At 36.7% G+C, this 12,140-nt stretch overlaps 1 protein-coding gene across 2 annotated transcripts in view; it reads left to right on the top strand.

The window, feature by feature from the left end:
* The window catches only part of LOC131136511 (ERC protein 2-like), a 127,933-nt gene that overhangs the window by 69,511 nt on the left and 46,282 nt on the right, over nucleotides 1-12,140 (top strand). For both annotated transcript variants that reach the window (XR_009131749.2, XM_078798250.1), the window contains 2 exons: nucleotides 2,642-2,789; nucleotides 8,673-8,834. Coding sequence is in view for 1 of the 2 variants with exons in the window: in XM_078798250.1 (XP_078654376.1) it covers nucleotides 2,642-2,789; nucleotides 8,673-8,834 (310 nt within the window). In the remaining variant the exon portion in view is untranslated. The remainder of the gene's footprint in view (nucleotides 1-2,641; nucleotides 2,790-8,672; nucleotides 8,835-12,140) is intronic.

The raw sequence follows: 12,140 nt of genomic DNA, 5'->3' as shown, positions 1-12,140 counted from the left end.
GTATGTTCTCTGGAGGCGGCATTATGAATTATCCTTACTGACCTTTTTTGCCAAATTTTTTTTGTCAAATTAAGTTCTTCCCTGTGATCATATTTGATCTCATATTTGATCATAACATTGGTGTTAAGGGGTTTATTTCACAAAATGGATGTATAAACATTGTCACAGATTTGTTTGTTTTGTCTTTTTTTCCTGATTTCGGAGTCGCCACATTGGATGCTGATTTTGGCTATTCCAGATTTTGCCCTTCCCGACGAATACCAGTGATGCTTACTTATGTAGAATCGAACCCAGGGCGTTGGCATTCAAATTAAATGCCTCATCTCACTAGTTCTGCATTTTGTATGGCCAAATCTATTGCACTGAAAATCAGTCCACATTTCCACTTGTTCTGTAATTGATCTTGAATTACTGATATTTACAAAGATTTCCGTACGGTAAAAATGTAATGACGCAGACACACGATAGAACTCGGGTCCGGTGCTGACCAGGTGTTGTGGAAAGCGCACGCCGTGGCGCGAGTGAACTGTAATTCTTGACAGTACACGTGTTTGTGTGTGTTCCCATTACAGTGAGCAGTAAAAGAAATAATAGTGGAGGTGTGTCGAGACGAAAAGTGTCACGTCGGTGCGACCGTGGTGATTAATGGTGTGATTAGCTACTCCGATCCACATGTCAGAACACACATCCACGCTCACGCAAATAGAGGCAGAAATGGGAGAAACCATGCGAGCGCACACAAACACACAGCGGCCTATTAATGGTCTCGAATAGGAGATTCCAGATGCGGTGCAAGGATAATTGCACTAAAAACACAAAATGTGGAGTCAAGCCAACAAGACTTTATTCTGGGTTGAGAGTGTTTATTTTTGCAATTGAGTTATTACTGCAGGGACTTAAATCACGGAATAAAAACACTTCACTGCAGGTCCATTTTTAATTGAAACCAAAGTGCAATTTCAATGTGCCCTCTCTCTCTTCCTCTTCCACACATTACCTTGCTGACATGCTGCTGATTACCTCCGCCAAGGAGGTTATAGTTTCATCATCAACACTTGTTTTATTTATATTTTGTCTGTTAGCAGAAATACTTTGGAACTATTATTTGGGTAGTAAACTTTCTTTGGTAAACATTGTACATGAAGGTTTGTACTCGGCTGCAACGTCTTTTTGTTGCCGTACGGCTGACATCACCTTTGCTACTTTGCTAGCAGGCTAGCAATACTGTTGTTGTTTTGTAAAAAAGGCCCCCCAACATCGAAAGCTTTAAGTCTCGTCTTAAAACCCACTTTTATTCTCTGGCTTTTAACTCGGAGTGTGTCTTTTATTTTAATTGGTTTTATTTTTTATACTTTTATTGCTTTGCTTTTTGTTTTTAATATTTTAATATCTATTTTACTATTTTATTTCTTATTTGTTTTTTTAGTTTTGGATTAAATTCAATTTGTACTTTTTATTGTATTTTATTTTTGTAAAATTTTATTTGCTAGCAGGCTAGCAAAACTGTTGTTGTTTTGTAAAAAAGGCCCCCAACATCGAAAGCTTTAAGTCTCGTCTTAAAATCCACTTTTATTTATTATTATTTTTATTTTTATTTCCTATTTTATTTCTTATTTGATTTTTTTAGTTTTGGATTAAATTCAATTTGTATCTTTATTTATTGTATTTTATTTTTACTTTTTATTTTACTAGTCTGTGCAGCACTTTGGAAACTCTGTTTATAAAATGTGCTATATAAATAAATTGGATTGGATTGTGCAGATTCAGTCCGATTTGACTTTCCGATCAACTGTCAATATCGTAGATTTCAGATGCAGGTCGATATAGTAAGTCGATTTTGGCCCGATATCAATATCACATCAAAATATCCCTAATCAGTATTTTGTTAGAAAGCCAATATCGACCATCTTTATCCCCCTTTTGGCAGAATAGTGGAAGTGTTCTAATATTAAAGGATGACAAGAACGGTATATTTCTGTGTGTATTAATTTGCTGTAGACCAGTTATGTAAATACGTCTGGTATTTGTGTACTATTTACATCAAATTGTTTTGGTCAGCACTGAATTTATAACATTCATTTCATTCCCAAATATAGTCATCACCATTCTGTTATGGAAATAATTTCTCCCTGGATTGTTGGTGTCGTGCAGTGTTTGGTACATGATGAAGTAGTATATGATGAAGCTCGTCGGTATGTTCCGCCTGCACCTGAAGACGTAATAAATTCCCACTAAATGCGTGGATTTAGTGGGAAGCAGCAGTGACACAGGAGAGACGTGATGGCATTATTACGTTTCCATGAGTCATGCACGAGGAGCACTTATCAGACCACTTAAAAGATGTTTTTGTCCATTCAGAGAAGTGGAACGTTAGTCTGACGTGTGTATACATGGAAGGACCGGATAAATGTTTATTGGTGTAAGTTGGTGAAATACAGCAACTAAATTGCAGTCCATTGAAGAGGACTTTTCTTCTTTGTTGTCCAATGGCAAAACATACAATATTTCATTTTAGTTTTCCAACTTAATGTGCTTGATTTATTATTTATCCAGTCTCTTTATATTGTTTTATGTATTGCTGTACACTATACACAGGAATGTATGTGTCCAAATCACATTGACCGGTTTCTCCCTTCCTCAGGCAGCAGGCTTTGCTGGCAGCCATCAGTGAGAAGGATGCCAACATAGCCCTCCTGGAGTTGTCTTCCTCCAAGCGAAGAAAAGCTCAGGAAGAAGCGATGGCTCTAAAACGGGAGAAAGACCGTCTCATGCACCAGCTCAAACAGCAGGTACACGCAAAATGATAAATAATGATAATTGAACAGATCTAAATAAGTGACTGGCAGATCAATAAAGTGGTCACGATGGTGGGATTGTAAATTGAAGGCATAAAAATTCAAACCTGCTGCAGGTCGCTGAGCCTTGCCTGCATTAAAGCGCCCTCGTGGGCAGACTTTGTACTCCCAAACTAAGAACAGACAGAAGTTAATACTTTCTGGTAATAAACACAATAGACCTCTCCGCCTAAAAAAAAAACAAAAAAAACACATCTGTTGTGCTCAGTCATCACAGTACTCGCTAAATGTACTGCAAAAAAGGTCAGTAAGGATAATTCATAATGCCGCCTACAGAGAACATACTAACTCCTTATTTCTAAAATCACAAATATGATGATATAGTTCATCATCAAACAGCTACAATAATGCATAAGGCAAAAAAACAAGGTACATTATTAAAAAATTAAAAAAAATTAAAAATAAGATTTTTTTTTTAAATTGGCAACATTTGTGAAAGGTATCTGTTCATTTTTTTCATAAACCAGTTGTCAAAATTTTTCTTTATTATTTTTTTTATTTAAAAAAAACAAACTGTATTATGGAAAGCAGGAAGTGAACAAATGTAACAGTTACTGATTGTAAAAGTACCAGATGGAGGGGTAGGATTTAATAAGCTTTGCTTCTTCCTACTCCTTTTGGACATGTGGAACTGGGAACTGATTATGGGATGCATTCAATTGTAATCTGATGCATGTTCAAATGAAATAAAACCATTACCATTACCATTGCATGTCAAACCAGGAGCTGTGGTTCCATATCCAGGCAGATAATCACATACGTAAGTTAATATGGCAACAGTAATATTTTTACAATTAGAACTGTGCGACGCAAGCCTACATTTGAATCATGGGTGAGTGTCCCCGTCTGATGTCTTCTGGTTGAACAGATGTTACTCACCTAGTTCCCAATGCCAACTGAAGTATGTGGTCAATTAGGCTATCGTCAGACCACATGAATGAACACGCACAACACTGATTATTCAACAGCAGGGAGTCTGCGTGTATTGTGTCCTGAATCAGAGGGACTTCTGGGAAACATTTTAACATGACCAGATGCAGTGGTAAAAGTTGTTTTCTGTTTCTGAGCCTCATAAACATTTCCCAGGTACTGTTTGTCTGAAAGAAGTTTCAGGGAAAGCTTGTTGTCTGTTTATTCCCATTACCATCATGTTTTCCCGTAGGCATCGGGTAACCAGAGGTTACTGTTACACCTGATTATGGGATGTATGGTTACATTAAAAAAAATTATGAGGGTGAGGGGTTGTTCATTCTGTGGTTCTGAAAAAGTAATGAGGCACACAGGCAGCTCAATCCTTTGATAATATTACCGCTAAGTGGTAATGGTAATGGTTTTATTTCATTTGAACATGCATCAGATTACAATTGAATGCATCACATAATCAGTTCCCAGTTCCACATGTCCAAAAGGAGTAGGAAGAAGCAAAGCTACCCCTCCATCTGGTACTTTTACAATCAGTAACTGTTACATTTGTTCACTTCCTGCTTTCCATAATACAGTTTAAGGTTTTTTTTAAATAAAAAAATAATAAAGAACATTTTTGACAACTGGTTTATGAAAAAAAGAAACTCAAATTAATAAAAAATGGAAAAAAAATCCACCGTACCTCAAAATTTTGTGAATTTTTTCTTCACATCTGGTAATGGTAATGGTTTTATTTCATTTGAACATGCATCACATTACAATTGAATGCATCCCATAATCAGTTCCCAGTTCCACATGTCCAAAAGGAGTAGGAAGAAGCAAAGCTTATTAAATCCTACCCCTCCATCTGGTACTTTTACAATCAGTAACTGTTACATTTGTTCACTTCCTGCTTTCCATAATACAGTTGTTTACAGTTTTTTATTTACAGTTTGTTTCTTGAATTGGCTCATTGTTGTGCATTGTTTGATTTCCTTACTTAATCCATTCCATAGTTTGATTCCACATACTAAAATGCGATGGCTTTTTAACGTAGTTCTAGCATAGAAGTGTTTCAAATGTACTTCTTCCCTGAGATCATATTTCTCCTCTTTTGTAGAGAAGTACTGGATGACATTTTTAGCTAATTGGTTGTTTTTAGCCTTATGCATTATGCCTTATACAAGTGTGTGGTTTTACCAGGCAGTGCTATGACCACCAAGCACCAGGACCCTTAAATCATTGAGGCTGGAAGTATTTCCTAAAAGTAGTCCACACACTACTACAATTCCTTTCATGAGCTGTCATGAGTTTTCCCAATCTGACGGACTCCTTGCAGGATGTCTTCAGACCCATTCACACACTGATAGGATAGGTTGCCCACCTTTGGTCATCAACAGCCACCGACCAGGAAATGCCAAAGAATTATGGGAGTCTCTTAGGAGAAAAATGATCTGGAGCAGCAGATAGATTTCCAGATAGCTGTGCTCCGTCTGACCTCCCCATCAACCACTTTCGGCACATTGTGTGTTGGTGTGTGTGCCTGTTTGAGCCGTCAGCCTAAGATAAACTGCTTTCTCGATCACTGCTTTGTTACCGTTTGAGGTTCGACCAAAGACTCACATTAACTAGTCTGAACAAATATGTTCCCATTTGGGAATTCTCTCAATGCTCCCATCCCTTGTGAGTGATGGCTCAGCACCAGAAGTGCTTTCATGTGGGGAAAAGATATATTCCGATTTCTCTTCGGTATGCCATTCTCTAAAGGCCTAACTTATCTTGAGAGCCTTAACCATCCATTGGCTTCTTCACAGTAAAGAATGCATTTTGTGTTCTCATTGGTGGGCCATGCAGGAACCGAGTAAGCTCAGAGCTGGGTCATTGTGTCCTTTCTCATGCTGACCAAGAAAAATGTGCAATGTGAGGCAGGCATGCATGTATGCATAAACATTTAGAAAACACGCATAAACACGCCTGCTAACTTGATTAAAATGCTATGAATATATTACGGGTCCCAAGCGTGGGCGAATTGAAATGCAAAAAACAATACAATTGGGACAGAAATACTTTGATTACCACATATATCAAACGGTACATAAGGATACTAAGATAAGATAAGTCTGTTGTATCGGAAAAAGGTCCTTTATGGGTGTTTTTTTTCTTCTTCTTTATTTCGAACATTAAAATCATCCAAAACAGTTGCCCCTCCACCAACTGGAGGGGTTGTATGCCTTGAAAATCCTGTGGTACAGAATAAGGAAGACAATCCACGATTACTTATATGATATATATATATATATATATATATATAATAACAACACTTCAGATATCATAAGATGATTACATCAACAATTACCAATTTGTTTCCAGACACAATTCACATTTTTCAATTAGCCTGCTTCATGCTATTAACTGTACATTAAAGCTGGCTAGCATTAGCCATTTTGCTTATTATGTTCAAATGCTCTACAACACATTTTGTTACAAACATTTAGCAGTCAGCTGTTTACTCTAGCAACTTTCTAAACTCTTAACAGCCGTTAAAATATAAATTATCTTTACTTTGTACTAACCTAATTTGTTTTCCGACACATTTCACATTTTTTCAATTAGCCTGCTTCATGCTATCAACTGTACATTAAAGCTGGCTAGCATTAGCCATTTCGCTTATTATGTTCAAATGCTCTACAACACATTTTGTAACAAACATTTAGCAACTTTCTACTCTCTTTACAACCGTTAAAATATAAATTATCTCTACTTTGTACTAACCTGTGGTACAGAATAAGGAAGACAATCCACAATGACTTGACGTATATTCACCCTCAGGATTTCTTCTTCCTCTGTCGTTTTGTCACCTACTCTATACCACCATCGCTGCTAGCACCCCCAAGTGGACGTTGCGGTATTACACCCAAACGCCAACAATGGAGATTTGGTTATTTTAGAAACAAACATATAAAAAAAATAGTAGAGTGTCTTTTTTTCTTTTACAACTAAATTTTATATGTATACTCTTAAATGTTCTAACCATATTTATGCATTTTAAACAGTTTTTTTTTAATGTACCTTACATGTTCCTGTCAGCTTATGTAAACATATGTGTTGTTTGGCAGGCAGTTGAATAGTTATGTCATCTCTGTGGTGTATGATAGTAATTGTCCCGTTTAAACGACCGGTGTCCACTCTGTAACTGTCGCCCCACCCAGTCACACCTGCTGGTGTGAACACCTTAGGTCAGGGTGGGCAGGACACTTCATTGTAGCCTTTAAGCACCTTAACTATCGGTCTGGTGCCCTGAGCCCTTCACTCTTCTGTTTCTCTTCTTACCGCGATGTCAAGGTTCTTGTCTCATCTGAGTAGGTCTTTTCTCCAATTGAAGCTAATTACTAAGCTCCTCAATATGAGCCATATCCTCTCTTGGAGTTCCTGCCTGGCTCGTTTCCTCAGTCATTAGTTGCTCACTGCTTATCTCAGCACCGATATCCTCGGGCGGTATCTACCTTGTATCTGCTGCAGCTGACTCAGGCTCGCTGTTGATTCCTAACAACTGTCACGCTATTTTTGACGAGCGGTATTCACATTCCGACAGGATTGTATTGTGAGGGTCGGTTTCGACCCGGTTATAATAATATGACTATAAAGCAATATTTTCAGCCATAACTGAAATCTGGTACTTTTACAACCAGTAACTGTTACATTTGTTCACTTCCTGCTTTCCATAATACAGTTTGCCCACACCAAAAGTATTAAAACCAACATTTTCATGGACGAGGAAGCCTAAGAAGGTAACCAAGACATGAGATGCAAATTTGATGGTAACTTTAAAGCAATCAGTAACTGTTACATTTGTTCACTTCCTGCTTTCCATAATACAGTTTAGTTTTTTTTTTTTTTTTTTTTTTTTTTATAATGTACCCCGTACCGAAATACGAGGTGATATGAGCATCCAATGCCATAATGGGTACCATAGTAAGTGTCAATATAGTGATATATATAGCACATCATGACTGGTTCAAGACTCTTCATCCTTGTATTTAGCAAATTTATTTTATTTATTAATTTATAAATTAAATTTATAAATTTTGGTAAAAAATTTTTATAGTTTTTTTTTAATTTTTAAAATTTCTTATTTTTTGTCACGTACCGAAGTAAGTACAAGGTGATATGAGCATCCAATGCCATAATGGGTACCATAGTAAGTGTCAATATAGTGATATATATAGCACATCATGACTGGTTCAAGACTCTTCATCCTTGTATTTAGCAAATTTATTTTATTTATTAATTTATAAATTTATTTTATACATTTTTGTAACATTTTTTTATAGTTTTTTAAATTTTTTTAAATTTCTTATTTTTTGGTCACGTACCGAAGTAAGTACAAGGTGATATGAGCATCCAATGCCATAATGGGTACCATAGTAAGTGTCAATATAGTGATATATATAGCACATCATGACTGATTTAATCCATGGGTCAAAACCGACCCGGTAACATAAGAGTTGATACCAGAAAGCTAACACAAGAGGAAGGTTAAATATGTCCAATTAAATACCAGCCTCTTGTCTTATATGCTGTAAACACACAAAAAGTGCCATTAAATTTATTAGTCAATTTAATCTAAGTCAACTAAAATGCAAGTGTGTAAATATCCACAGCCTGTGGCTATGTCTAACACCAACTTTTCTTACTGCTATTTGTCTTGGATGATATTTGACAGACATAGTGTTTCCATCAGACACTCCACTTTACTCAATTTATCACCTGTCATGTGTTGTCAGCGCCGCTGCTTTTAACATCTTTGAGGGCTTTCAACATCGTCTCCTCTCACTTTGACAAGCATAACAATCAAGTCGCCGTGTTATCACTTGTTTTGTTTTTCTTTTTTTTTTTTTTTTTTTTTTTTTGCAGACGCAAAGCAAAATGAAAATGATGACCGATAATTATGAGGAAGATCGCATCCACCAGCAACATCATCCTCAACATCTGCTGTCGTTGCCTTCCACAAATGTTCATCATCGAAGCCTGCCAAGAGGGCCCCCCCATGCCAACCACAGACCCCCTATGGACCAGGTTAGTGTGATGTCCACTTAACCACACATCGAGTTCAGATTTTATGACACTAAATAACATTGGTACAGTCAGTGATGGGTTCCGGGATAGGATACTGTAATAATAATAATAAATAATAAAGTACAAAAACAGGTGGACAGCAGTACAATAGAAATTCACAGAGACGTGCCTCAGGGGGATTCCATATTATGAGTATGAAAATGAGAAGGTGTATGTGTTTGCCATGTTATGATATAAGACTGGGGATTTCCATGAGAAGGAAAATACCCAAATCTGTCTGTCTACATGTTTCAAAACAGATTTCTTAATTGGAGTCGAACACGTAGTGGGGATTCCCTGCGGGAACCCGTTTCTTCAGGTTCAAATTGGACTTTATGATGTAGTACATATTTGTTACAGAATTAATCATTACCTCTGCCAAGCTTGGTGCTTTTGGGGGTTATATACTTTATATATACTTTGCATATACTTTACTATAAGATTATTAATTTGGGGGGGAACTATGGCGCTTGCCAGAGGTCTTAATTTCGGTTTAGCGGAAATAAATAAAAACACTGTTAGACTGTGAGAAATGTTTTAAAGTTGCAGAAAAAAAATGGCAGCAGATGCCCAAATAATAAAGAAATTTTTTGACAACTGGTTTATGAAAAAAATTAACAGATACCTTTCACAATTTTTTCAACTTAAATTAATAAAAAATAGAAAAAAAAATTGTGAATTTTTTCTTCACATCTGGTAATGGTAATGGTTTTATTTCATTTTGAACATGCATCAGATTACAATTGAATGCATCACATAATCAGTTCCCAGTTCCACATGTCCAAAAGGAGTAGGAAGAAGCAAAGCTTATTAAATCCTACCCCTCCATCTGGTACTTTTACAATCAGTAACTGTTACATTTGTTCACTTCCTGCTTTCTATAATACAGTTAAAAAAAATTTTAATAAAAAAATAATGAAGAAAAATTTTGACAACTAGTTTATGAAACAGATACCTTTCACAAATTTTTCAACTCAGACAGCGTAAATGTTAAATTAATAAAAAATAGGAAAAAAATCCACCGTACCTCAAAATTTTGTGAAATTTTTCTTGACATCTTTACTCTTTTAATTTTTTATTTTTTATTTTTTATTTTTTATTTTTTATTTTTTATTAATATAAATAAAATTATTTATACATTTATTTATATTTTTCTTTATTTATAAAAAAAACATTAAAACAATTTTTAATTTTTAATTTTTAATTTTTAATTTTTAATTTTTAATTTTTAATTTTTAATTTTTAATTTTTAATTTTTAATTTTTTTATATTTTTCTTTATTTATAAAAAAAGCATTAAAACAATATGGCTGTATGATTTCATTAGGCAGCAACAATAGCTTCTTCGATATTATTCACTAGCCACACCCACACATCGTATTATTGCAAGTTTGTTACCTTTAGCGCTTCCTCTTGTGTCAAACATCCACAATCTCAAAACAACAAACCGTCTTGACAGCGGCATCACCATGTGGCTTTCCCTCGTATCTGCTCTTTGACCCCCAAGGTTACGACAAAGCCCCTAAGGAGCAAATGTGTGTGTGTGTGTGTGTGTGTGTGTGAAGTCCTGATGGGGTATATCAGGTCGCACAGTTTGAATGTCACAGACGTCCTCTGCGCTGAGGCTGTTTTCCCTCTAAACACAAAACTCCACACCTCCTTTTATCTCTCTCTTTCATCTAAGCGTGATTAATTACTGTGTGTTTTCTTCTTCATATCATCCCCCCTTTTTTCCCCCATTCGGGTATTTATTTGTATATCCCTATGTCTCTTCTGTGTACTCAAAAGAGACATTTTGCCCCCTCACCCAGTAAAGAAACATTTCTAGACACTGGGACATACACTGGAAATGGGTGTGGTTTAACCGGATATGGGCAGGGCTTGAATTGATCAGAAGTTGCTATATGTATTTTTTATTTTTCAGCTATATGTGTAAGCGTGTAAGTGATCCTTGAGACTTTATTCTTTAAATATAAATAATATGGCATCCTTGCCGACTGTATTTTTTATCAAAAGGACCGCGTTCAGTATTGCAAGCAGTTTTCCAACTGACTTTATATCACCAGCCACAGAAAAAAAACAGAAAAAATAAAAATCCCTGTCAGTGACTGATGCACGATCGTGCCCGCTGACTTAAAAAAAAATGCACTGTGTAGTTATGAAACAAGTTTAAGACTGCAAGGTGCGTACTGTAACATATTGAGAAGGGTGTAATATTTTATGTATGCTCATGTGAGCACTGCACAGCCGTGCATCTTACAGAAAACTTATATTATAAATCAGTGCTGAGCTGGGTCATCTCTTAATTATGCTGCCATAAGGTTAGACTGCCGGAGGATGTCCCTGAGCTACTTTCTCCGCTTCTCTTAGTGGAACATGCTGAGGGGGGGTATTACGGTTGTTGATATAAAGGTTGTTGTGTCCATTGTTGTCTCATTTCCAAGCCAAACCACCCAAAACAGACAAAAAAAAAATCACAGTCAGTGACTGATGCACGATCGTGCCCGCAAAAAAAATGCACCGTGCAGTCATGAAATAAGTTTAAGATTGCGAGGTGGTTTTTATCCAACCTCTCCATCCCCGGAAGATGTCCCTAAGTTACTTTCTCCGCTTCTCTTAGTGGAACATGCTGGGGGACGGGGGATGGGGGGGGGGAATTACAGTTGTTGGTATAAAGGTTGTTGTGTCCATTGTTGTCTCATTTCCAAGCCAAACCACCCAAAACAGACACACAAAAAAATCACAGTCAGTGACTGATGCACGATCGTGCCCGCAAAAAAATGCACCGTGCAGTTATGAAATAAGTTTAAGATTGCAAGGTGGTTTTTATCCAACCTCTCCATCCCCGGAAGATGTCCTTGAGCTACTTTCTCCGCTTCTCTTAGTGGAACATGGAGGGGGGGGGGGGTTATTACGGTTGTTGATATAAAGGTTGTTGTGTCCATTGTTGTCTCATTTCCAAGCCAAACCACCCAAAACAGACACACACAAAAAAATCACAGTCAGTGACTGATGCACGATCGTGCCCGCAAAAAAAATGCACCGTGCAGTCATGAAATAAGTTTAAGATTGCGAGGTGGTTTTTATCCAACCTCTCCATCCCCGGAAGATGTCCCTAAGCTACTTTCTCCGCTTCTCTTAGTGGAACATGGGGGGGGGGGGGGGGATATTACGGTTATTGATATGAAGGTTGTTGTGTCCATTGTTGTCTCATTTCCAAGCCAAACCACGCAAAACAGACACACACAAAAATAACAGTCAGTGACTG

Source organism: Doryrhamphus excisus, linkage group LG17 (assembly GCF_037039965.1).
Source record: "Doryrhamphus excisus strain RoL-2023G ecotype Guam linkage group LG17, RoL_Dexc_Guam_v1.1, whole genome shotgun sequence".
NCBI lineage: Eukaryota > Metazoa > Chordata > Actinopteri > Syngnathiformes > Syngnathidae > Doryrhamphus > Doryrhamphus excisus.
Note: the sequence above shows the minus strand (reverse complement) of the source record. Positions and strands in the feature narration are given on the sequence as shown.